The sequence below is a fragment of the Xiphophorus couchianus genome, chromosome 3 (assembly GCF_001444195.1).
Source record: "Xiphophorus couchianus chromosome 3, X_couchianus-1.0, whole genome shotgun sequence".
Taxonomy (NCBI): domain Eukaryota; kingdom Metazoa; phylum Chordata; class Actinopteri; order Cyprinodontiformes; family Poeciliidae; genus Xiphophorus; species Xiphophorus couchianus.
Genome location: NC_040230.1, coordinates 9495549 through 9523538, shown reverse-complemented (window position 1 = coordinate 9523538; position 27990 = coordinate 9495549). Strand labels below are relative to the sequence as shown.

General features: G+C 37.7%; 1 protein-coding gene across 1 annotated transcript in view; it reads left to right on the top strand.

Moving 5' to 3' along the window:
* The first annotated feature begins 843 nt into the window (after positions 1 to 843).
* myom3 (myomesin 3) overlaps positions 844 to 27990 on the top strand; it is a 58949-nt gene continuing 31802 nt past the window's right edge. The window contains exons 1-11 of the mRNA XM_028012195.1: positions 844 to 1033; positions 5847 to 5975; positions 11685 to 11789; positions 16150 to 16303; positions 17104 to 17261; positions 18222 to 18314; positions 18580 to 18668; positions 21536 to 21580; positions 23603 to 23743; positions 23831 to 23992; positions 25815 to 25956. Coding sequence (XP_027867996.1) covers positions 5869 to 5975; positions 11685 to 11789; positions 16150 to 16303; positions 17104 to 17261; positions 18222 to 18314; positions 18580 to 18668; positions 21536 to 21580; positions 23603 to 23743; positions 23831 to 23992; positions 25815 to 25956 — 1196 coding nt within the window. The 5' untranslated portion in view covers positions 844 to 1033; positions 5847 to 5868. The remainder of the gene's footprint in view (positions 1034 to 5846; positions 5976 to 11684; positions 11790 to 16149; positions 16304 to 17103; positions 17262 to 18221; positions 18315 to 18579; positions 18669 to 21535; positions 21581 to 23602; positions 23744 to 23830; positions 23993 to 25814; positions 25957 to 27990) is intronic.

The following is a 27990-nucleotide window of genomic DNA, read 5'->3' as shown; positions in this document are numbered from 1 at the left end:
ATATTTTTGACTTGTAGAGTAATAATGCTTGACATCTGAAATTTAATATCAAACAAATATGATAGTAGCAGTTCTTTGTTACTGGACTATTGTAAACACATGTTATAATAACTATTTTGCTATATCATGAAGTTCTAGCACCATATTAAAGCTTATGTGTCAATAAAAAAAGGTTAGGACAGAAATACACTGCCTTCTAATAATTTTAAAATAGTTTGCATGCCACTGTTTGACAACATTTCAAAAGTGGAGATATTCTGGACCCAACAAGAAGTGGAGAGTTCTTGGTTTCACAAAATTATTACAACCTACATTCCATAAGATCTTTTTTTTTAAATAAAACATGATTGACTTTTCCAGTTCTCAATTGTTTTCCTTTTTATAACACCTTCATTTTCTGTTTTCTATTTTTTTCATATCAAAGATCAGTCCTGCTCTGAAATCTTTTTTTTTTTGTACATTTGCATCCCGGTGGGATAGTGCCAAGAATGTTGAAAATATCTTGTTCTTTCTGTGGCAGTTGAACAAAAGGCCACTCCAATTCTTCTCTTCAGCTAATCTTATTGTATTGTACAGAGAAGAGTTGTCTCATTGCTGCTTCTGCCTTAGCTTGTCCAAAGAAATAGCTCTAAATCGATAGGGCTGATAGTGATGATCACTGATTATGGTCGTAGTGGTGACTGTGTGTGTACATTTAGGACAAGTGCAGCCTAGGTTGGGGGTATTTATGGGTAGGAGAGAATGTCATCAGTCTATATTTACCAACTTAAGAATGAAAGAGCATTGTGTGGTCCACATACTTGGCACTGGAGGACACTTTGTGTTCAGGGTCAACCTCATTGCTTCAGCAAAAGGCAAAGGAGACAGAGAGGTGGACGTAGACCGTGACTGGTAATACAGAGAAGGGAGATTCCAAGACCGAACATCTTTAAGGTGAGAGACAAGCAGGCAGCTGGAAAAGGAAGTGGGATATATTTGTCCTACTATTCATTTACAGCCAGAAGACCTAATCTCTTTTCCTTTTGAAGAAAGGGTAAGTAGGGTCTGATTCCTTTCACATTTTCTAGACATACTACAAACAGTATTCAAGAAGGTTTTATCTGATGTCAATGAAGACCAAATTCATGCATTACCATGCATCAAAACATATTAGGACTGTGTGAATTGCATTCTCCCCCAACACATCTGCAAAGGGCTATTAATTAGACAGTCTTGCATTGCCAAGGAGGTTTCTTTTCTCTTGTTCCTCTTGAGTGTATTTTCTAGCTTATCCAGCTTGTTGAACTTCTTAATGGTCTAATCTTTTCTTGGCCTCAGTGGATGTAGCTTTTAATTACTCTCTAGGGATGACATCAAGTAAGTTCTCATTTTGTTCAGACATAGCTTTCCTTGGCAAACCAAACAGACCGAGCAAAATCATCCGAATGCACTTTTCTTCCGCCTTTACAGTGATAAATATGAGTTTTGGGAGCACTTCAGTTAAGAGACTTTGTGCTTGCCTTTTCCCTCCATACCAGTATCCATGCCTACCAATAGAGATTGATACATTTTAATGGGACACTTAGTTTGGTCTGCCATTATATAGTGCTCAAACAAACCTCTGCTTTTGTACATCAGAGTCATGAACATAGATAAAAAAACAAAAAAAAAACCCACAAGGGATTAAACTGACCCACCAGTGTATTAGCCTGTTATCTAACTCTGCACTGTTTTCCACTGTGTAATTGAAGAAGATGAGAAGAAATAACACATTATGCTGCAAACACAGGTGCTCTCTGTTGAGAGTGGTAGAATGAAGCTATCACTCAAGCGCAACCTGATTCTGTTTGTTGGGCGCATTCTGCGTTCACTTCCCCAGAGCAGCACCATGATTAATGACAGGCAGGGCGTGGGCAGTAGCATGCCAAACCTCAACTGATGGATTATTAGGGACTCAGCAGCCTGCAGAAGAGTGATTCATTTAACATGGGACTGTAACGCACCTTTTCAAGACACCAAATCGTTAACCAAAATCAAGATATTTTTACCCTAATTTATTTAGCTATTTTCCATTTTGCTTGTGTAACACTTAATCGATTCACTAAATAGTTGACATATTCAACATGAAAAAGGAAAGAAGCAGGCATAACTGATGGCCCAGTTAGGCTGAATCTCACTTCCCAATGATACCTATTTGGATTCACCCACACCCATACCCAATCCTTGGTATTTTGTTCAAGAAGCATTTGAATTATTTCACAACAAATGGGAATCTCCTTTTACACAAAAATATACCATGAGATTTTTAATACCGGGTGGTAAAATGTATTAATTTACCTTTAATTCTGCAATATAAACAGGGATACAAAATTCATTAATATGTTTCTTAAAGTAGCAAATGGCAATGCCAAATATAGCATATCTGAAAATGCTTTAAATTGTATTCATGTTTTAAATTGAGAATAACGTTGCTATGTTTTGTATTTCTTATGCTTGTTAAGAGAATTGATGATATTTTTACAAAAGGAGTGTAAATGCTTTTGTTAGAGGTGATTATCATTTCACCCCTTCACAGTTTTTTGATTTTATACCCATATTCTTTGGATGCAAAGTGGAGCCATTATCTTCTGGACAATTTTCTGCACCAAACTGTACCCTTATGGAGGACGTTTCAGATAGGTTAATTAACTTTGAGAATAATATCCACCAGGAAGAAATCCGATTATTTTAGAAAGATCAAGGACATCATCTGTCATATTTCTTAGGGGCCAACTGGCTAAACTCAGGTTTAGAACCAAAGGAAATAGAAAAAGTTGTAACACACAGTTACGCAATTCAAGTAAAATTATGAGATTGAAGACATTTTATATAGGTTGTGAAAATTGAAAAAGAAACCTTCTTAGACATTAAATCATGGGGACAAAACAGAAACAGAAAAGGACAAAAAGTAGTACCTAGGTACAAACTGAGAAAGAGGCAATTTGACCAAGAACCCTTTGTTACTTTTGTTGTTGCAGTCATTATTATGGTCATTGTTGCTGTAATTCTTTTGTTGTGTTTTTTATCTGTTAAATTGCAGATCTAAACAGGTGATAGATATCAATTTAGATGTAAAATATTTAATTACAATCAAATTCTGTTTTCCTACTCGATGGCTTTAATGTTTTAGGGGACATTAAGCCCAACTTTAGTACAACTCCAGCCTGAAATAATATTCCATTCCCTGTGCTTTAAATTTGAAAAATGTAAATACTACTGGTAAGATACTTTTGCCTATTTATTTGTTAAGTTGCAAAATATTTTTACAGTACTTTGTGCATTTCAGTGTTTGCAGACATTAAAAAATCTAATTTCCTCTTTCTCACAAAATGCTTTATTAGCTCATTATGGAAACACAAGTTGTTTTCACCATTATTGTTTCCTAAAATTATATTTTATAAGATTTACTTCCAGAATCGAGGTGATTCTGGTCCACCATCCGGCGTCTCAGGGGGGGGAAGCGATGCAGCACCAACACTGTTTACAGTGGGGATGGTGTGCTGCTGACCTCTACTCGGGACGTTGTGAGCCAGTGGGCAGACTACTTCGAAGACCTCCTCAATCCCACCAACATGCCTTCCATTGAGGAAGCGGAGCCTGGGGACTCTGGGTTGGGCTCTCCAATCTCTGGGAACGAGGTCGCTGAGGTGGTTAAAAAGCTCCTCGGTGGCAAGGCCCCGGGGGTGGATGAGATCCGCCCGGAGTTCCTTAAGGCTCTGGATGTTGTAGGGTTGTGTTGGTTGACGCGACTCTGCAATATCGCATGGACATCGGGGGCAGTTCCCCTGGATAGGCAGACTGGGGTGGTGGTCCCCCTGTTCAAAAAGGGGGACCGGAGGGTGTGCTCCAATTATAGAGGGGTCACACTCTTAAGCCTCCCTGGCAAGGTCTATTCGGGGGTCCTGGAGAGGAGGGTCCGTCGGATAGTCGAACCTCGGATTCAGGAAGAGCAGTGTGGTTTTGGTCCTGGTCGTGGAACACTGGACCAGCTCTACACCCTCAGCAGGGTCCTGGAGGGTGCATGGGAGTTCGCCCAACCAGTCTACATGTATTTTGTGGACTTGGAGAAGGCGTTCGACCGTGTCCCTCGGGGAGCCTTGTGGGGGGTTCTCCGGGAGTATGGGATACCGGGCCCTTTGATACGGGCTGTCAAGTCCCTGTATGACCGGTGTCAGAGTCTGGTCCGCATTGCCGGCAGTAAGTCGGGCTCGTTTCCGGTGAGAGTTGGACTCCGCCAGGGCTGCCCTTTGTCACCGATTCTGTTCATCACTTTAATGGACAGAATTTCTAGGCGCAGCCAAGGTGTTGAGGGGATCCGATTTGGTGGCCTTAGGATCTCATCTCTGCTTTTTGCAGATGATGTGGTCCTTTTGGCTTCATCAGATTGTGATCTGCAGCTCTCGCTGGAGCGGTTCGCAGCCAAGTGTGAAGAGGCCGGGATGAGGATCAGTGCCTCCAAATCCGAGGCCATGGTCTTGAGCAGGGAAAGGGTAGAGTGCCTTCTCCGGGTCAAGGGGGGTGTCCTGCCCCAAGTGGAGGAGTTTAAGTATCTCGGGATCTTGTTCACAAATGGGGGAAGAGGGGAGCGGGAGGTCGACAGGCGGATTGGCGCAGCGTCTGCCGTTAAGCGGGCGCTGTACCGGTCCGTCGTGGTGAAGAGAGAGCTGAGCCAAAAAGCGAAGCTCTCGATTTACCGGTCGATCTACGTTCCCACCCTCATCTATGGTCATGAGCTTTGGGTCATGACCGAAAGAACGAGATCGCGGATACAAGCGGCCGAAATGGGTTTTCTCCGTAGGGTGGCTGGGCTCTCCCTTAGAGATAAGGTGAGAAGCTCAGTCATCCGGGAGGGACTCAGAGTAGAGCCGCTGCTCCTTCACATCGAGAAGACCCAGTTGAGGTGGCTCGGGCATCTGGTCAGGATGCCTCCTGGACGCCTCCCTGGTGAGGTGTTCCGGGCACGTCCCACCGGGAGGAGGCCCCGGGGAAGACCCAGGACACGCTGGAGGGACTATGTCTCTCGGCTGGCCTGGGAACGCCTCGGGATTCCCCCGGAAGAGCTGGAAGAAGTGGCTGGGGAGAGGGAAGTCTGGGCCTCCCTTCTGAAGCTGCTACCCCCGCGACCCGACTCCAGATAAGCGGAAGAAGATGGATGGATGGAAGATTTACTTCTATATTTCCATTTTCAGTGCAGTGGTTGCACATCCTGGACTAATATGTTGCAAAATTGCACTTCAAAGATAAACTACTCATTTTGCCCGATCAAAAAATGACTAAGTATTATAGAATAAAGATGCAAGAGAGAAATAAGTTACCTTGTAGTGAGCTAGTTTAACATCAGTTTTCCTATTTATATTTTGAATTGTTGGGTTGGTGTTGCTGCACTTTGTTTTGTGTTTCTATTCAATTTGTTTTGTGTATGTTTTTTCCACCAAATACCATCTCCAAATACACATTTTATGAAACACGAGAGAACAGTGGCATCTAATACTCAATTACCACTCTTGGAATATGGTATGTAAAGAAAGAATCATGTGGTAAATACAGAGTAGGGGAAAGTAGAGCTATCACATATTGAATGCATTTCATTAATACCTCAGGAAATTGCATCAACCTTTTAAAAGGTTTATCAAGTTTGATTAAATATTTTTTCTCAACATTTTAATAATGTATACATAAATTTATTGCTAAAGCTGTATACGTCTAACTTATTCCGAATCCAGTAAATTACCCAGCTAGGACTAATGTGCATTTGGTGTGAGATTCTCATCAACTATGTATCCCACCTGGCTCCCCCTTCCTGCTTCTCTTTTCCCACACACTCACAGGTGCCTTTTGGGGTATTTTACCATGGAAACCAGGATGGTGATGCAGCGAGAGCAAGAAGAGCAGTTGTCCCAGATGTCTCATGGCATGCAGCTTTCCACCCAGATAAAGAAGCGGACCTTCACTTCCAGGTATAAAGCATTTATTGAGATTTGTTGGAAGAAGAAAACAGGGGCTCAGAGATATTGCTAAGATTTCTGATTTTCCTATAAGGATGAATGCAGTTTAAGAATTAAATTGGTGAAGTCGTGAAATTTAAGCACTATTTACTACAACGTTGCAGCAGAAAGCTAAGCCAAATATGTAGTTATCCTAAATGTATTCATATTTCAGCTAGAAATAGTATTCCTCTGTGCCATCTACCTTATTTGAGACCCAGAGACTATTAATAAAATCTCCAGTAATGAAACTGCTGCAATTAGGGGCACACTGTTTTATTGAGTTAGGTACAAGAGGGTGCAATTAGATTTACTTCAGCTCACTTCGACATTCCCATTACAGATACTGTAAATACCTTTTATTGCTTGCTCAATCTTTTCAATTAAAAAGGTGAATCTGTGGGACATTAGCTTAGATTCCTTTTTGGCAAGTTTGATAGCTCAGATAGCTCCACTTGATCTTAAACTGCGCAAGTAAACTATGTTTCTCAGTTTAAATGTAGTCAATGTAAAACTTTTTTAAATTTCTGACAAAGTCAAAAATCTGTAAAGTCCCACAGAAGTAAACATTTTAAACATCTGCAACTAACAGGTAATTGTGGGACTGGCGCTGTTCTGAAACAATTGCTAAAAATGCAATATTAGTAAGGTTTCCAGTTATTACCATTAGTGTATAACTGTAAGAGAAGCAAAAAACAAAGCACCATGACAGGAACACTGCATAGTATTTTCACAAAAATATCCTTGTTATGTGTCCTTTTCAATTCATCTGATAAGTAAAAAAAAAATCTTCCCTCAGTGTCACAATATGCATGTAAGAGTTCAAAATGCATTTCTCACTACATGAATTTATGATACTTTGCTTTTCTCATCACAGATCTCTCCACCTCCACAGTACAGACCAAAGGTTTGGACACACCTTTTAATTCAATGAGTTTCCTTTATTTTCATGACTATTGACATTGTAGATTCACACTGAAGGCATCAAAACTATGAATAACACATGTGGAAATATGCACTAAACAAAAAAGTGTAAAACAACTGAAAATACCCCTTATATTCTAGTTTCTTCAAAGTAGCAACCTTTTGCTGTGATTACTGCTTTGCACACACTCTGCATTTTCTTGATGAGCTTCAAGAGGTCGTCACCTGAAATGGTTTTCACTTCATAGGTGTGCCCTGTCAGGTTAATAAGTGGGATTTAGAATAGAATAGAAGTACTTTATTCATCCCAGCAGAGAAATTACTTCGCAGTTACAGCATAGAGACAAGACAAGACAAGAGACAAGACACAATAACAACGTCCGGGTGTTGAGTCTGGAGTTTGGCTGTGGTAGAGCTGATGACGTCACAGGCCACCGCTGCATCAGTTGATGGGGGAATGTAAACAGCGATCAAAATGGCGGACGTAAACTCCCTCGGTAAATAACACGGCCACATTCCCACAGCCAGAAGTTCAATGTCCGGGCTACAAATCTGCTCCTTCACGTTAACATGACCGGGATTACACTACCTCTCACTCACATAAAGTGCAATCCCGCCGCCCCTCTTCTTCCGACTCTTGAAAAAGTCCCTGTCCCCCGCACCAAGGAAAATCCAGAGACCTCCACGCTGTATTCCAGAATAAGCGAGTGCAGCCAGGTTTCCATGAAGCAGAAGATACTGCACTTCCAGTACTCCTTCTGGGTCCTAACCAGCGTCGTGAGTTCGTCTGTCCTATTTCCCAAAGACCTCACGTTCCCCACAATAATCGCCGGTACTGCTGGCCTCTTCTACCTCCGTTTAACTCCAGACCCTCAGCCCCGTCATTTCCTCCGTAACTCCTCCGGGACCACAGGCCCGTCTCCGGGCAGCAGATTTCTTGCCTTATAAATAGTCATGAAAATAAAGAAAACCCATTGAATTAGAAAGGTGTGTCCAAACTTTTGGTCTGTACTGTACATCTCAGCAACACACCCTATATACACCTGTGAGATGATACTCATCATCTTCACACTGACTCAAATACTGCACAGTAAACCTACATAGCTACACATTCTGTTAAAAAGAATGAAATTCATACAACAAATTCAAACATGAGCCAAAAGAATCCTATTGAGATTTAACCAAAATCACTTTCCCACTGCCATACGACACTCAAGTCAAATTTGCTTGATTTTCACAACCTCTACTCCGGCAAGTTATTAAATTAGGCTAACCTGTGGACCTGCAATCTCCACTGCAGAATAAAAAGAGCACTGGATCCACTTTCCTGTTTAGAGAGGTTGAAAATGTGCAATTATACCATCAAGCTTAGTTTAACTTGAACTTAGAGGACATGTCTCTTTGTGTATAAAATAATTATGAGAGAGAGCAGGTGGTTTTTAGTATTGATAAATATTAAAAAGAAAAAATATGTCCAAACTATGTTTTCAAACATGTTACTCCCTCCCACCCCCATTGTGTGCAATGGTTAGATTGTTCTGTAAGGCTTTTTGAGATGCACACAACAATGAGAGCAGATTGTCCTGCACCAGCCAAGTTTCCTCTTTTTATTTCTTCCTGTTAAGTGTTTTGAGGAACGCTCTTCATGTTTATTAACACATGACTTCACATCCCCCAGTTTTCTGCACACAGTACAAGTCACACACTGGCTTTACTGGATGCACCTGTGTGTCTATATGTTGTGCCCTGTGGGTTTGTCTCTTTGTGTATCTAACTGTGACTGTACTCTAGCGATTCCACCCGTAGAACAGGAAAGCAGAAGTTGTTCTCAGAGTACCGTGAAATGGGGAAATTTCTGAGCTGGCAAACAAAAGGAAAAGAGAAGTCATGTAAATTTGCATTGCAATTTATAAGATGGCTTGTGGAAAGTAATGCCTGAGGCTAGACCTTAGCAGCAATGGTAGTTGGGGTTTGTGTCATTCACACCTGAATAAACATATCTGACAGATAAACTCTGTTTTTTTATTTCAATACAGGTGGAGTTTACAGTACTTCGTTTCAATGTTGAGCAAATATTTTAAATATAGCTGTGAGACAACAAAAAAGCAGAAACTTCAAATGCCCTCTCACTGTAGATTTAATTATTCAGTTGTAAAAAAGCAACAGTCACCTGCCAAAGAGAGGAGTGAATTAAAAAGTAGCTCCTCCACTACATGTCTTTAAACCTCATTGCCACTAGAAACTATGTTTCCAATAAAAGCTCTTCTCTTGTAAATGCCCAAAGAAAAGGTCAGCTCGGTTTATTGTGGTGAACACTTGTTGCCTCTCACAAGCCATTTGTACAGTCACAAGAGTTTATACAAGAATATCAAGTGTGTATCTGCATGACTGGACATGCTCTGGATCCCTAAAGAGACATTCTATTGAAGGAGATAACTGGTTGTGTTTTCATTAAAAATACCTCCCCTGTACATGTCTAGTGCCTTGTATTATTTTTTTTACTATGTTGAGTTTATGTTCTGACTTATCAACTGAAGCACACATACAACCATAATTAAGAGTTGACAGCAGTGCACTACCAGAGCTAAATGTTCCCAATGAATGTATGCTAAAATGCCACAAAAACATCACCACTGTACCATAATTAAAGTATTAAATAGACCCAAAAGTCTTCTGCTTGTAACCTACATGGTTGGTATGCGTGACCTCACAACCATAACCACTGTTCTTCCTGATTGCATAAGCTCCCTGAAGACAATAGCATGTGTGTTTGTACAGCAGTGAGGGAAAGAGGAACACTCACAGAGCTGAAGCAGCTGATTCTGGTCATGACATTTTTCACACTCGAGTAAAAATGGGTCACATTGTCTGCAGCAGAACTCGAGTTACTATTGTTATTTGCTTGTTTGTTTTTTCCAGAAAACGTATGTAATGCACCAATTGAGTTGACCCTGTGAAATAAACACTCACTGGTTACCTTATAAGGTATATCCTGTTGGTGCCAAGTTGAATGTCCATATGCTTTGAGAAACGCTTTCAGTCTAGCATCAAAAACAGACCTCATGAAATCTGGTTCATGTTCACCAATACCACTACACTGCTGCTGCAGATTTTTCAGCTGAACAGATAAGGAGGGGATTTGAGTACAGTGAACCCATTAAAGAAACCAATTTGAGATTATTTAAACTTTATGATATGGTACATTACTTAGCTGAAAGTAGAGATCAGCATATGAGTACCCATTATGACCTAAAAGTCAGGCTCAGAAAAATACTCTGCAAGGCTGTGGCGCTAGGTGTGCCAGGAAATGTCCCTCACATAATTACCCCACCAGGCTGAACTATTGAAACAAGCCTGAATGAGTCCATACCTTCATGTTATTTTTTATTTTATTTTTTTTTGTAATTCTGACCACCAGCTGAACATTGCAGCTAAAATGGAAACTATTCAAACCAGGCAACTTTCAAACTGTGGCACCCTCTGTGGTTTTCTGCTGCTGTAGCTCTTCTGCTTCAAGGTTCAAGATATCTACAGAGTTCAGAGATGGTTATCAGCATGCCTTGGATGATTATTAAACTCAAGTACATTAACATTCCAGTAGATCAGACCTGCCCATTTGGCAACTACAGCAATGCCTACAACAAGTCTCATAAATTCGATTCCTTCCTTACTCTGATCCTTGATTTTTATGTCAAGGTTTCTTCACCCCAACTAGATCCCTAAATGTACTGCAATATAATTGGCTGATTCACTATTTGTGCAAACAAAAAAATTTAAACAGGTGTATCTAATAAAAGGAACCAGTGAGTGAAGATTTTAGTTCAAAGTTCACTGCAGAATAAAATTTTGCAATAACACCACTACTAGACAAAACGTATCGCTAAGAACTAAATTATCCAGACAAGATTGTGCTCTAAAAGTCTCTTTGAGAACTGGTCAGCTAGAAAATAAAATGGTAGAGGCTCTAAAAGACTAAATACAGCAAGGCGCAATATCTAAATCTCTGAGTTCATGGGAAATAAGAACAAAATAAATGCCTAAAAACAGAACAAAAGAGACAATAGATAGCTGATCCATTGATGCTATGCCAAAGTTCTGCAGAAACCTCTTTGGGAATTTCTGTTAGTGAAAGAAAATACTCTGTTTCTGTAAGCTGTGATACTTCCTCAAGACAGTGCTGTAAATATGTTTTTTAATAATACCTTTAAATAAAATTCTGCTGAACTTGAATCACCAAATTGCAATGTAGTACTTCTAGAGTACTTAAAACTAACAAAAGATAAAACATTACAAACTAATCCACATTTAGGGCTTATCCCTGAACAGTAGCAGAACAATATGGGGTTTTATTTTTCATGGGTGTAAAACTCCAGACTGCTTCTTTTGTTCAACTTGTGTCACCATTCACCTTACTAAGAACTGTGAGAAGACAACATATTGGCTAAAATCAGCCTCTTTATTGAAGATCGACCATTTAAAACTAGTCCTTACTAACCTAAAGCCTCATGTACATTCTATTTGTTAGTATTAAACAGAACTTATGTAGAAGCATGATTTAATTTAAAGTTCAGACTATTGTGCAGTCGGTGCTGCTTTCTAGTGGTACACGAGAACAATAAAAATTAACTTTGTTTTGAAGGCTCAATTTTACAATTAGAAGAGTAAATGACATAAGACCATCGTTTGTGTTTAAATAATATGTAAAATAAGTGTTAATACAATATTTTTTTCTTCTCCCACATGTTTTGGATTCCTTAGTAATGAGGATGCCTCCTACTCTAATGTCCAACCCATCATTCCTGCTGATCTGATGTCTGTTAAAGAGATCCTGAACATGAGCAATTTACCCCGCCACAGGACTTGGTAAGACAGGACTTCAGCCATGTTTGTATATGCGGTATGTTTTGTTGACAATTCAGCCTAGAGTGACATCATAGATATAAAAGCAAACACTGCTGTCTGCATCTAGTACCGCTTTTCTCAATTACTTTTACAACACAGAGGGCTGCAAGTCCCTTCAGGTGCTCAATTGTAACAAATCTTTTTGTCATGCCCTATAAGGGAGACAATATGCTCTCATATTGTTTGAGAGCACAACAGTAATTGCATAATAACATCTGTGATACTTTTGTATAGTGTAATAATAGCCACAGGAACATATCAATAAATTAGAGTGTAATCAAAAATATAATTTTAGTAATTTAATTCAAAAATTTAAACAGATTAGTATTTTGTGACTCTATTAATCTTGATTATTATGGCTTACTGAAAACCTAACATCCAGTTTCCAAGGAAATCTGCCTCTGCTGAGGAGGTCAGCAAACCCACAGTGCTTAAGATTTGCTCCAGTAGATTTGCTTTGTTGGCTTTATTGATTCTAATATTCCTTTTTTACAACACTCCATAGATTACTGTGTGATTTTAGTGAGGTGAGCGAGTTGACCAGTCAAGTACAGTGACCCCGTGAACCATAGGCCAGATAGGGGAACATTAGGCAGTATGTCCTGATTCTCATGACTAAGGCTTTTTTTTTTTCAATTTCTCATGGGGTCGGAATTATTTCGTTTATAAAATGGCAAAAAAATAAAAAATACTCATACTGAATTAAGGACTGAGTCCACATCCCCTTCTTTTGAGAACTTCCTCCCTATATGATGTATGCATCCTCTAATGCTCTTCCCATCAATCAGATCTCACTTTCGTATAATTCATCTTCACACTTTAAAGAAAAAAGAAGAGGGTCAAGTTCTACGCACACTTTGCCCTGCAAGTCAGTTCAGAGTAAAAGCTTTGAAAGTCTCATCTGACAATGGAAATCAAGGCTTCTTCCTCATCTCATTCATTCATGTCTATAAAGGCCAGCTGGTGCCCTTCAGTTGCTGTTCTAAAGAATGTCACACCAGTAATGAGCCATAATCACTCAACTGTGTCATACAGCAGAAGCTACAGTATGTCTCCATTTCATACAAAGGAAGAGGAGAAGGAAGCATCTGCAAAATGGTACAGAGGTTTATCAGCTGGTTTTTCTGATAGTTAACATAATATTAATGATATTCTGCATAATCAATCAAAAAGAGAGCAAAATAAAGCAATTTTAGGCACAAACATTCAGGAAGAATATCTTAAATCTTATGTTGTATCAAAATGCTTATATCAGAGTTTTTTGTCCACCTCTCTGGACATTTTTTATTTTTATTTAATTTTATTTTTAATGCAATATTTTTTTTTATTATTCTTTTGTTTAGCCTTATGTACTCCAGGTATATTATCAGAAAAGCTCAATAATTCCTGCAGTTATACATGTTTACAATTGGTGATCCTAGTTGTGAAGTGTGTTGTAAATCTAAGCTTCGACATCCGGTTTACTAGACAACATTTCTACTTTCAGGGACTCATCACCAGGTTTGATGACACTTAAGGACTTTTGTAAAAGATTTGTTTTTACAACCCAAACAAGCTAAAAGATTTTCCAGCAGAAGAACAGTAGTATCATGCTGGTTACCGATGTAATTGGCTACCAGAACATGTAGTCTAAAGTATTAGTAAATAGGAATCTAGGAGCACTTTGTTAACGGCATGTAGTGTAGAGCTATCCTTTACTCTGCGAGTGTCTCCTGATCATGTTGCCAGAACAGGATTACTGTTCAGCTGTCAGAAAGAGGATGTCACATCTAAAAATAAGCCCCAGAATGGAGAGGTTTAGGTCACAGAGAACAGAAGCAAGGGAATTGTTGCCTCTGGTGACTTGATTTGCTTTATCAAAATCCCTCTCTTACTGTAAGGGCACCTTGTTTCGTCTGGGTCAAGCAGCATCTGTCTTGACATTTAATAACTTCTTCACATTTGGAGGCTTAACTGCAGGAGGAGCTATTTTGTTGTCTTCTAAAACATCCAGAATGTGATTACATGTCAAAACATCTGTGACATCTCTACACTGCTGACTTTGACTTTGTCAGCAGTGTAAATTGGAATATTTTTCCCCGTTTCCCAGCCAATTTGGGGTGGAGAGGATAGAAAAGAAGCAAAAGAAAGTTTGATTTCATATATTAACTAAAATTAAAAAATATTAGGAAAACCACCTATAGATCCTACCTGACAACACAAAGTATTCAAAAATAACTGAAAAAGAAACACCAAGCCTTGATCCAAAGCTCAAGAACAGATGAATTAATTTAGAAATGGTTACAAAGTTACTCCAGTCATCAAGGATGAGAGCCTTCATCCACAAATGGAGCAAACCCTAAGTTTTCTTGCATTTTTGTGAGTCTTGTTTTTCTCACTGTAATTTTATGTAGCATTATCTTAATTTTTGTTTTCACAAAGCCTCGTCGAAGGAATACTATTTGTTACCGCAGACAAAATCCATCTATCCATCTACTATAAAACAATGTAGCACAAAGCCTTGTTTGAAATTTGCCAGAAAATATCTTGATAATCCCCAAGACCTTTTGAAAAAGTAAAAATGGAACATATCTGAATGGGGGCACTGTTTTTTCTGTCCCTCTACATGGAAATTATGGTGAATGCTTAGACAGCATTACCACTGAGGTGAAATAAAGGGGAGATTCTAGTTGTGCCAAAGCAGCATGAATGTGTCCTACCCAATTTACCGCCTCACATCTCTATGTGCTCTCTTCCCCAAACTTCTATATTATCAGCCAATAGCCCTTTTCATTTTCTGTGCGCAATTAATCCAACTTTACCAGGCCATTTCAGGTTTTAAATATTTTGTCTTGCTGCAATAGCACGTTTGATCTATATTAGATGGTAGATTTATTTTTAATAAGTTATCAACACTGTTATAGTTAAAAACACTGGCACACACTATATCAGGGGTGGGCAACTCCAGGCCTCGAGGGCCGGTCTCCTGCAACTTTTAGATGCATCTCTACTTCAGCACACCTGAGTCAAATAATGAGGTCATTAGCAGGACTCTGGAGAACCTGAATGCACTTAGGAGGTGATTCAGTTATTGGATTCAAGTGTGTTGGACCAGGGAGACATCTAAGATTTGCAGGACACCGGCCCTCGAGGACCAGGATTGCCCACCCCTGCACTATATCATCAAATGAACTCACAAGTTAAAGCTGTGTTTTGAGAACCTAGATGTGTATATGATTATATGCATGTGCATTTACTTGCATATTCATTCATCCAGTTTATGCATTTTATAGAATAATTACAACCATTTGGGGTCCATTATTCCTACTCTACTGGCCATCAAGGCAAAGGGAAGAGATTATCTGAATACTGAAGTTCCAGTCTCTGCTGCTGCAATGTATTTGTTTGTGAAGTAGGTTCTAAAATAATTAAGCTCTTGGGACTGTCAATCAAAAAATGAAAAAAATATCCCTGTTTAGGGGCAACTATTAAAATGTCTAGAAAATACAGGGAAAGTCCATGACTGTGTGTGAAGCATGTTTAAAACTACACATATGGATGAACTATACTATACACAGGAGATGTTGGATGCAACATAATATGGAAATATTCACAACTACAACAAGCTATACACGTGTGAATTGATTCCCTTTCAAAAGCAAAGAAACGATAGAGTAAGCACAGATATAAAGTTTTCACCAGTTATGAAAAAGAGAAAATTATGTTTTGTTGTAGAATATCTATATTGCCCTTATACCTTTAAAGATATGAGCTTGACAAAAGGGAAACTAAGAGTGCCACCCAACCAAAAACAGAATAAATTTGAACTGTCCACATGTGAATTCCTGTAAAGATAGATATGTGGCAGATATTTTTGGTAGCAGGCAGCTCATCTTTTTAAATTCAAGCAAATCAGCAGTGTCAGCTGGGTTTGATTTTCCTGTCCTGAAAGAGTAAAATCTAACTCCCTTTGGAACATGGGAGCAAATCAAGCTCATTATACAAAATGACAAAAGCACAAAGCAACAAACCACAATGGTCAACCCTGAGCTTTTGAAAGAGCCATAAAAGAAAATTAACATTTGTTTAAATAAACTGGGAGAGAATAAAATTTTTCATTAAAAAAATTATCAGTGGCACCTTGCAATTGGTGCATGAAACCTGCTCAGGTTGTTGGTGCTGCTGCTACTTTGCCAAATTAAAAAAAAAAAAGTTAGGTAATGCAGGCAATACAACCACTAAGCCGTATAATTGTTTTGCCTTGGTGTCAGTTATACTTTGTTATAACTTATTAAAAAAATAAACAATAATAAGAAAAGTTTTTAATTTTCCTTTGTGTTAGGGAAGTTCTGCAAGAAACGATGGCTGCAGATGAAGAGTACCACAGAGAGAAGTGGACTCGCTTTGGCAATGAAGCGGAGAGGACTGAGATAGATGTGATAAGGAACCAGCATCTGTTGCGCAATCGTGTTGACAAAATGGCGCTCCGGAGACAGGTAGAGAGATGTGTACCTTGATAGTTCATACATACTTGACACCTAAGTTTTACAATGCATTTAGTACATTTTGTTGGAATTTTGTATAAAAGACTAATGCTATGCAATGTCAAATTGTTAAGGGGGAGAAAAACATGAAGTAGATTTATTCCAAGAAATTGTTTTTTTTTTTTATCAGGCCTGTTCCTTGATCTTTATGGTGCCGTTAGCTTACTAATGATTTCAAAAAACTTCTGAGGTCTTCTAAACACACAACATCTGTTCCACTGAGACTAAATTACACACAAGACTATTTAAGAATGCAACTTGTTGCAACTGATTTAGTTTATTTAGAGATGATAAAGGGTTACCTAGAAAACCCTGCTGCAGTTTTGGGATTTTAATTATTTTAATTATTATATTACTTCCACTTCATAGCGATGGACTACTCTGTATTGCTATATAATATATTTAATTACATAAAATCTGAGTAAAATACATTCAGGTTTGTAGTTGTAACCTGAAAAAATTGTGAAAATGCTCAGGAGGTATGAATACTTTTGCAATAAACAGAAAACTCAAAAGATTGTCATATTTAAAAATCACTACAGATATTAGTTTTTTCACTATGTAGAAGGAATGAAAAACAGAGCCCAACATTGTAATGAACATTCACATTTCTTCACAATGTTTATTTTTTATACCTTAATCTCTTACTTCCTTGTTGTCATTTCTAACAAATACAAAGTTTGTCATGCTTCATTTCATTTTCCACAGAATATATTAGTTTCTTAAAATACTGTCTATCATCTGCATTTCAGGCAGAAAATAAGAAGTCTGCCCATCTGAACTACTTGGAGAGACTAAGTCAGAAAGCTCCAGATTTCACTATCCCTCTGAGAGCTCACACCGTCTGGGAGGGAATGACTGTGATACTGTCCTGCAGTGTCCAGGGTTGTCCATCCCCAAAGATTCAGTGGTATGAATGAGCATTTGTCTGTTCTGCATGTCATTTCTATGGCTTTAGATAATCTATTGAGTTTTTTTTTGTTTTTTTTGAGAAACTACCAAATTTGAGTTGTCTTAGTCATCCAGTTTATGACTGGACTGTCAAATCTGTCATTTGAAGCCAAAGGCAAAATGCAAATGAGAAGCAACATTTCTGGTCAAAGTATTTGACCTCGGATCCGCTCCCCTCTCAGTATGCATACTTTTTAAATATAGAGATTCAGTAGGAAATAAGATGTCTTAATGTTATCTATATACACAGCTTTTTAAAGGGCCTTATTTGCCAAAAAAATATTTGTTTTTCTTTTCTACTGTAAAAGCTAATGAAATGTGGTTTTTGGTACTCATGCAATACAAAATAAAGTCATTAGAAAATTGCTGTTGGCCATGTAACTATCAGTAACATACATTTATAACAGTCAAATACGGGTAAAGAAAATAAAATAGCAATGACCTCCAGCATGTGAAAAGTCAAGACATTTTCTTCCCAAGATGAGGTCCCAGTGCTAAATACTGCACCGTGTATTAATCTAAAATTACTCGTGCAAATTCAGGAAGTTTGCCAAACTGTTGACTCCGAGACCTGAGTTGCTGTGAGACTAGGCGATGAAAGGGCTGAGGATATTTAGTATGCATGAACACTGAGATCAAGATAACCTGTGACTCCTGAGTTTAGCCAACCCATATGGGACCCATCAAGCCCAAAGAGCTGCAAAGGTCTGTGCTTAACAAAACTCGGCACATGAGAGAATGAAAGATCAAAGGTTTACCTTCAGCTGTGTAAAGTCATCCAAACTTTATCTTGATGTAGAATGTTAAAAACAAGTAATCAATAAGCCAGAGTACGTAGCATCCAAATGCAGCTTTTGTTTTCAAAGGAACATGCATGCATGACTGTCATATCAACAAAGACTATTTACTTATTCTTCAGGTACAAAGATGGTGAACCACTAATAATATCTTCCCAACCATGGAATTACAGCCTCAAACAAAATTGTGGCCTCAGTTTACTGGAAATCAGAAGGTAGGTCCAAGATTAAAAGTCTTATAATGCTGAAAATATTTGCATAGAAAGCGTATTGTAGGAGCGGACATAAATGGATGAAACAGAAATTGAACAAGGCAAGATATTCTGCAAAATGTGGCTGGTAAAATGAAATAACATATTTTTTTCCCTTGGGGTTTGTTTTTTATTTATATGAACAACCCATATGAGCTAGAGAACTACATGTGGAATAAGCAGTTTTTTGTTGTCAAACATTTACAATGCATTCTGTACTCTACAAAAGGTGCTCTCCGGCAGATGTTGGAGAGTATAAAGTGGTTGCCAAGAGTGCCCTGGGTGAAGCAACGACATTTGGAACCTTAGTAGTAAACTGTGAGTGATCTTATACATGTCATACAGTTATATTTTGCTCCAAACCATTATGAAAACCAAGATGGATCCTGAGATAATGAAGAGTTCAATTTCAGGCTTTATATTCGTTACGAGACACTGGAAAACTGATTTGGCAAAAATCAAGCAAATAAATGTTCAGATTCAGAACAAAGTGAAATATCTACAGACAAATTCAGTGCACATGTTGCTGCTTTCATAAAAATCATCCAGTGATGAGTATCAACAACTCTGCATTGCACAAATATTAAATTAAAAACATATACTGTACCAACTTAGTTTCGTATTGACAACACTGCCTCCTAGTGGCTGCATTTCAGCTGTAAAATATTCAAACAAACACAAGTGCATCTTAATGAATGTAAATACCTGAATATATAAGAAACTCATTTATAAATATGTTGAACATTTTTAAATAGAGGGTATTTTCTGTATCAATATTTTAAAACAAACAGAATTAAGTGGGTTTTTTCTTGTCATTTTAAATTTTGCAATGACCAACAGCTAATGAAAACCTTAAATGCAAATTATAGTACTACATAAAATAATTTATATTGCAGAAATGTTCCTTAGTCTTGTTATGACCTACATAACCACGAGGAAGCAAACTGATTTGATAGCTGTCCAGCAGGCAGCCACTGATACCCTCCATAAAAAGAATAAGCCACAAAATGTTATTGTTATAGAAGCTGGTTGTTTACAGTATGATGTATTCAATAATGGAAATTTGAGTAGAAGGAAAAGTCGTGCAGCCTTGAGAGGATCATCAAGCAATGTTTAGGGGATTTTCACAAAATGTCAACTTTTTCAGGACAGGTGCTCCAAATGTTTGAGTAAAGAAACACCTGAACCAAAGAAAACACCTCTAGAGTGCATATCACAGCAGCAGGCCCACATTTATATACTGAAATAATTTTTTGACAATCTGTATTTTTATTTTTTTTGGACACTGACTTTTTGAGTGGTGGTATTTGTTGTGAACCATAGTAATCACGACAACAGAAAAGCAACTGAAACATCTCTTTCTGTATCTTAGTGAGTTTTACTCCGAGTTGGATTACTGAAATACATGCAGTTCATCTGATTTTCAAATTTAATAAGACGAACACAGAATATTCTGTCCATGAACAGATTGTTGTGGCTAAGCAAACTGTGAACACAGGTTTGAGTCAAACAGACAACTTCTAATCAAGCTTTTAATATAAGTAGAACCACAAGTAAGTCCAGGTGGGGGGATATAAGAAGCTTAGTGCTAGAGTAAACAGTGAAGATGCTCCTAGCTCTTATCAAAAACATTAAAACCACAAGAGACAGAAGGAGTGCTTTAAGTGTTTCAAATTGAGAAAGTAAAACAGATAAACCTAATACTTGAGAGCATCACAAACCTAATTCAGTGGCCATTAGACACCCTTCCACCCCCCCCCAAAAAAAACAGCAGGCTAGACTTCCTTACTATAATTATTGTGAAATAATAGGAAACTGGTTCGAACCTGAACGAAACAAGCGGTCAAAACCAGTGCAAGATTATGAAAAGCATCTCGGGTCCTGCTAAAAATAAACAACCGCTTTCACTCAAAGCAACAGCATTGACAAAAAAAAAAAAACATTTACTCACCAGTGGCAGTTGTGTCACGTAGATTCCTATTAAGTTTGCAAACAGCCTGTAGCCTCGTCAATGCGTTTCTCGCAACAATTTTTCCAGTTCTGCACAGTAAGCATACATTAAAATGTTACAGTGAATCTTAAACCGCATATTTCCATTGACCATTACCGAGTTAGTTAGCTCCCACCGGAAGCTTATGGTGGACGATGTTTATATAAAATGAACTTGCCTCAATTTCGTTCCAGATTTCCGTTCATGGGTCATACCATGTATCTGTGTAGATTTTTGTTGAACAATAACAGTTACAGTAGTACAAAAACAAGCATAAAAATTGAGGTCTTGGTGTTGCCGTTGTGGTTAGCTAATCACAGGTGAACATAATTTAGCCGTAATCAGGCCCTCCACCTGCTTTTGGTATCCTAGGAAACTGGCCTCCTTTCACGTAGTGTATCAGATCTTATTCAGTACTTCTGACTCATGAAGCCATAAAACTGGAATGAATAAGGCCTAAGTGAGATTTGATGTGCTTTGGATGTTGTTCTTGGTTATTTTAGGACTTCCTGGATAAAACATTTATGCTGTCAGAGTCATTTTGATTGGCTAGAAATTCATGAAAAGCTTCACTCCTATTCTATGTTTTCTTCAGTGGGGAAAAATGGTTCTCACTATTTTTCTAGTGTCCCAAAGACTTAAATGGGCCTCATATCCTTTTCCAGACTGATATATTATAATGCAGTGCAATTTAACACTTTGTCCCAAAACAACAAGTGGAGCAATTATAATTTAAGCAAATGACCAGGGTACTTTGGCTGTTGTTTTTATTTAAAGGAATGAAATCTTCATTTAAAAAAAGATTTTGTATTTACTTATTTTATTTTTGTCTGCTTTATGAACATTGAGATCACTTTACGCAGAATCCAAAACATTTAGGTTCAACAAAAGGGCTAAAATAGAAATTATCTGTAAGAGGGAACTACTTCTTTACACTATTGTGATTAGATTATTCAACTACTCAAGGTGTGTTTTCTTTGGGTATATTTTAAATATCTGTTTTATTTTTTAAAATAACCTCAATTACAGAGAATATTGTGTGTTTTCTGTAAATGTGGCACTGCCCAGTTTGATTTGCCTTCCTATTTTGCTACCTTCTCCTTCATTTTTACAATGTTCTTCCTGATGTCTCTCTCTATTTTTTAACCTCCCCTCCTTTCTTTAATCTGTCCTGCTCTGCTACTTCGTGATTCAGCATATCATGGAGCCATGACTGGTTCAGAGTCCACGCAGACCACAGGTAAGTTTCAAACCAGGGCCTAATGAAAAGTGTCCCCTTTCATTTTCTCTGCCACACTTTGAAGCTCCCCTTTTTTCTTCTGTGAAGGAGGGAGAACTGGGTGGCTTTGAAAACTGTGGCATGACACTCAGCAGTGCTGCGTGCCATGCTTCCTTAAGGAAGATATGTTTGGATTGAAAGGGTGCACTGCATCGCTGGTGTTTGTTTATCATTGGATTTATGTTTCTCCGTGGGTGTTTGTGGATGTAAGGGTGTTAATTAGATATGAGTCGGTTGCTGCAGGGATAAAATGATTTGCTCATATCTAAGGAGAAATGACAGTCATGTATATTTCATCTCGGCAGCAGCAGGAAATTTATCCCATTTTGCTCCCAGCTCTGGCAGTCTTTGACCTATATAGCCTCAACCATGTGTGGGGATCAGCAATTTTTGGCCAAAATATACAGTTCATTGATTTATATTGCTGTTTCTACAATAATAACAAAGCTGCCCACTCATTAGAACTGATCGATTGTTCATAATGTTCGACAAGGATGTCCTGTGAATGTATGTAGAAAAAAGGCAGAAATATATCAGAAACAAAACTTTGAGGAATGAGGTCATACATAATTAGTACTTTAGAGTTTGGCTTTAATGTGGAACCCAAATATTTTAATCAACTAGATTTTTATTCCATAATATAGTTTCCAAGTCCTTCAAAAACGAGAATAATCTGGGCAAGTCTGGACTTATTAGAAACAAATAAGTCGTATTATGTCTATTCAGTCTTTTCAGAGACAACCTAAATAGCAAATCTGGGATGTGCTTGATTTGCAACTTTGAATGTGCTGAAATGTAAATCTGTATAGTAAGGAGACTTTGCATTTCATTTAGTAAGCAATTTCCCCTGATCTTATGGTGTAAATCTAAAATAGTTTAATTAGGCCATTATTTGTTTGTAGGCGTAAAATTTGATTTTAAATGTTTATTTATAAAGTTTTTGTCACTTTAAATGATTTTAAATTGGAGACGTCCCTGAAAATACATACAAATGCATATCAAGATTATGCGATTTAATCTAGTTTACAACAGTATGTTCCCAGAAGCTCTCTCTCTACAATCAATATAGTACATTTCCCCAAAGTAAGAAATCAGATAGTAATCATTTTGAATGAAGTTTTATCAGCATCTAGGAGAAGCTCATCATAGAAAATGTCCTGTAGAGTTGCATCCCCTCTTTTTTATCTAAATGATACTTGGTTATCTCGTGAGAAGATGATTCTTTCCTTCAGCACAAATCAACCAATAAACAAAGTGCAACTGTGGCATATTTATCTTTGTCATCCTATATTCAATGGTTTGAATGATGACAAGCAGATATGTATTTTAACTTAACGGTGATTTAGCTTAGCAGAATATAATTATGATAAGAAACATTTTGTGGTCTGTTTGTGACAGATTCACTCCAGACAACCAGATTTGACAAGTTGCTTGGAACACATGTTGTTCATGCCCAGATTTTATGGATTGATGCCTTGGTAAGCCAGGAAATGACTGATAGCAGAAGGGAGCTGCTCACTTTCAAAATGTGCCACATTTTCAGCTTTACTGTTGTTTTATGTAGTGTTCCCACAGGCTGCTTCATGTGGAGATGTTTTATGTTTGTGGTCTTTTGTATGAAGGCTTTATTTTTTCTTATGGTTATACCACTCAGCATAATAATATCTTTTTTAATTAGCTAAAAACCCTCTGGTTTTCTTTCATATCCTTCCATTTCTGATGTTGAAGAGGCTGGGTGTGTTCCCACCAGACTACTAACAAGTTGGTATATTTGCACACATCAGTTTTGATGGCAGAATGACAGAATGTACCTACATTTCTCATCATCAGGATCCTTTCCTGTAGTTCAATCAGTTCAAAACAAGTTCAAAAGAGCATTCACTCAAAATATTATCCTTTGGTTTTCCTTCCCATCTCTCTCTTTTTTTTAATTCCATTTTTATGACATCGCACTGCTTGACCTTCTTCTTCTGCCTCTTCTAGGCTTGCAGCAACAAAAAGAAGCCCAGTTTGACATTTCCTTTCCACCCACCTGGGTAAAGGAGGGCAGTGGCCTCTCCCTGCAGTGTACCTTCACATCAGACCTGCTTCCTTTCCAGCAGGACGTCCTCTGGTTCAGAGATGGTAGTGCAACTGAAGTCGCTTGTGGCACATTTTTGGCAATTTAAATATGGTACATTTCTGACACTCAACCATGTTGTCATCCTCCAGGCATACAGTTGCAGCAGTCCAGTAATGTGGACATTAAGACATTTGACAATAAATCCATCATCACTATGATGGCTGCATACAAGGAGAATGAAGGTGTTTATTGTGCCAGACTGAGGACCAGGGATGGAATTGAGGAACACATGGCTTTTGTCTACCTTAAAGGTGAGAAATAAGATGAAGGAGGAGGTCATAGTTTTACAAATTAGTTTCACTTTGCATTGATTAAAAAAGTGACTTGCGAGGGATCACACCACCTTGGATCTTTTTGCATTTTGTCACATAACCACAGAAAAACACAAAGCAAACATTTTATGTGAATACACTTTTTTCAGTTTTACTTACATGAAACAGAAATGTGAGACGCACAATTTTAAAACAATCTACATGTTAAACAATGTTTTCTACACAGAAGATACCAAAATTTTGCTTTTTGACCAATTTATAAAATTCTATATATAAAATTGTATTATGACAAGTTGTGCAAAGGTTCATCAGGTGTGAATACCTTTGCAAATGTCTAGAGTCGCAGTATTGTGTAATATTTCAAATTTAAACCTGTCCAACCAATTCTTTTTAAGATGTTTTTGTACGAATCATTAAAAGCTGAAAATTCTGGCCATCACTGTTATATCGTCTTGTAAAATTTAAGAACACTGCCAGCTTTAGTTTTTTCCTTTATCCATTAAAGATTTAGTAAAAAAAAATAAGAAGAAGAAGAATAGGAAAGACCAAATTGTAAAACAAATAACATTCTAGTTTGTGATTTTTCTACCCAGTTTTACTTTCAGGGTCTTCTAAGTCTCTTCGACAATGCAAGGGCGATCATAGAAACTCTCAAAAACTTGGAGCCCAGATTTCTTCTACAGAGTCAAACTCGATGTTTATCAAACTGACGGGTGCTTTGGAGTCACCTTTAGAGCTTGGAGTGTAGAATCATCATTTGCTGTCCCATCCTAGATAAATAGTATTTGAGCAACCTCGCCTCCTCCAAACACTAGTCGTCGTCACCAAATTCTAGTTTTGCTTTCATTTCCTGTCAGCAAACAGCAGTGATTCATACACTGAAATTGCACCATCAATCAAACTGTTCTGCAGTGGAGAGCTTGTTAACTTCATTCTGTGGAACTATATGGTCCTCATGGGCTGCAGTTTTACCTCTGACACGGCATCTGCAGAATGTATATAAACCACTTGGAAAAACGCTCAGCTTTGTGAGGATGCTTGGCTCATGTTTGTTTTTCATTGTGATGCAAGTGTGTGTGCTTCAGAAGGAGTTTGATATGCTTTGCATCATTCATAAACTTTGTGTGTACAGCATATGACTCCAAATACAGATACAGCTTTCTGCAAAGCTTCTGTTATCATCTTGTCTCTTGTCTCAGTCCTTAGTTGCAAACATTAAAGAGTAGAATTTTTATAACAGTTGGAGTAACTAATTAGTAAGTCTTCTAACTTTTCTGCAAGTAAGCTTCCTGATTAATTCAGTTGTCATATTTGCATTACAAGCGTGTACAGCATTGCACAAAAAAAAGAAAAACAAATAATTGGAGGTCTAAGGGATAAAAACAGATGCATGTGATGGCAACTTCTTTCTGTTGTTTAAAAATATATTTCTAGCATGAGAAACCGGTTTGGAAACATCTACCTATTTCTTCAATCCCTTCAAAAATGACAGTTTTACTATGTGTTTTTGTAGCTTCTCTCTGACTTTGTTTAAGTTACATCATGCATGTTTGATCTAGATTATTTTGGTTATTTTTACAACTTATGTAAGAGCAAATATTAACCAATAAAAGAGTTTAGATTAAGACTTTTTCTGATACGTTTGAGATGGTGGATTGGTGGATGGTTGAAGCAAACGTTCCATTTTCTTTTCTCTTTTGTATTTGTTTCATCCACCATCCTTCCATAATAATTAAGTGTTGGATTTTTTTTGTCCTAACTTTCAGAATTCTTTTTCTGACTCATTTCTGTTCTCACTTAGATGGGTCGGCTGCAGTGCCGGGAGGCCCTGCATCTCCTTTGGCAGTGGAGGTGTCCGATGTCAACAAGGACTACGTCTTTGTGACCTGGCAGCCGCCCAGTGCTGATGGAGGATCACCTGTGGAGGGCTATTATGTGGAGAGGTGAGAATCAGTCTGACCTAACCTGCACGTCAGATTTGTTCTGCACTTAAAATATTTATAAATCGCAGATTCAAATTCATGTAAAGTCGTGGCAAAAGAGACCCACTTAAAAGTTCAATGCTTCACTCAATTTTTGCTGCCCAGTAAGTTCAGACATTTGACTCAGTACTACTTATTTTTATCACAGTGGCAGTAATAGTAGCCAAGTGTGAGAATACTTACACTGTGTTTCTTTTTTCATTATCTTCTGAAGTTTCTTCCATTTGTCAGATCAGGAACATTTACAAAATTTTTCATTTACAGACTTTTTCAGGGATGCTTGACTCTGATTTCGAATCAGGTAGTAATGAAAAGTTTGTCTCTTTGTAAAGAGCCAGCTCTTTTAGCACAACTCTCAAAGTAGAGGTAGCTCTTTTGGCTCTGAAATGACTCAGTTTATTATCATCTGTAGCCTCATATTTTAACTTAACTTGGCAAATAAGAATGCATTCTATGTTGATAAATTACTTTACATTCAATGTTTTAATGAGAAGCCGTTTACTTGCCTAATTGCCTAATTTGTGTTATGTTACAAAAGCAGGTATTTTTTGTGTAATATTTTGATCAAAGGTTTAGTTTAACAAAACTTTGCAAACAAACAACTGCTGCATTTTTATGTAACTATTCACTAGCTAAAAATCAAACATTTTGCCTTTGCATTTTTTTTTTTACCTGTCATTGTTTCATTATTTTCTGCATCTGTTTTACTTTCCATTCCAACTTGTCTCAGAACTGCTGTCAGAGAAAAACATCTCCACAGGAGTTGTCTTATGCACTGGCAAATTCACAGCAGGTTGCTGTCTGTGTGTTTCAGGCAGGAATGACTTTTGTGTGACCAACATAAAAGGCTACTTGATAGAGAAATGCACTGATAGTTGTCCTCGGAGGTTCACACATATGCAGAAAAAATTATTCTTTTCTGCTTTGCTCCAAGACTGTTTGTACCATTTTTGTCTGGCTTAGTAGCTGCATTCAATAATTCAATACAATTTATATTCATGAAATAAAATGCAGGATTTAATGTAGTAATAAAGACTGCAGAACACAAGTTGAGCAGATGAACAAGTTAAAAACAGATGAGAGTTGGCGCAGTTTTGAATGATGCCCGCAGATTTAAACTCCTTCAGTTTTAGAATAAAAGAGGCTTGTTGCTCTCCCAAAAATACTCTGACATACACCACCATATTCGGGACCTCATATAAAGAAGTGTGTGCTCTCCTTATTAAGTCTTTAATAATTCACTAAGCACATGTGGACTTTCATTAAGCTGTGTAATCACCTCAAGAACCTCTGAAAGAATTGAAATCCACCAGCATCCTGGTATGAGTCTCTCTAAGAATGATCAAACACTTCTGCTTTGAGAATAACAACCAACCAAACAACATAAAACTATAAATTAATATCTTTTCTCCTACTTAGTATTGATTTGTTCTCCTTTCATGAGTTAAATTTATATTTCAAATATTAAACCTTTATAGCTGCTATGAAGATTGACATTATCATGAAGAAAAAGAAACACAATTTTGATCCCATTGTATGACCTGCACTTGATTCAAACTGACAGTAAAGTACACAAAAGTATCTTAAATTATTTGTAAAACGAAAGGTGAAAGGACAACAAATTGAAGACATTCATCCATGTCGAAATCTGCCATAAAATTTGTTAAGGATGATCAGTTAGGGGTAACTAAAACTGAATTTCACTGTGTTAGCAAAGGATAAATTTAGGCAGGACATACTGGCTAAAAACAAATGGCTTTCAATGCATTTTTCTAGTACCTAAATGACATTTGTGAACAAAGCATGACGAAGACAGATGAACACAACAGACAGGTAAGAGAAACAAGGAGTTCTGAAGAAAAACCCACCATCTCAAAATGAATGCAGAATAATAAAACTGCAAACCTACCAAGACATGGCCATCCTTTAAAACTGACTATACTGCTGCAGCTTCTGCTGCAGATTCAGGCAACTTTGGCTCATTATGTTGTCTTC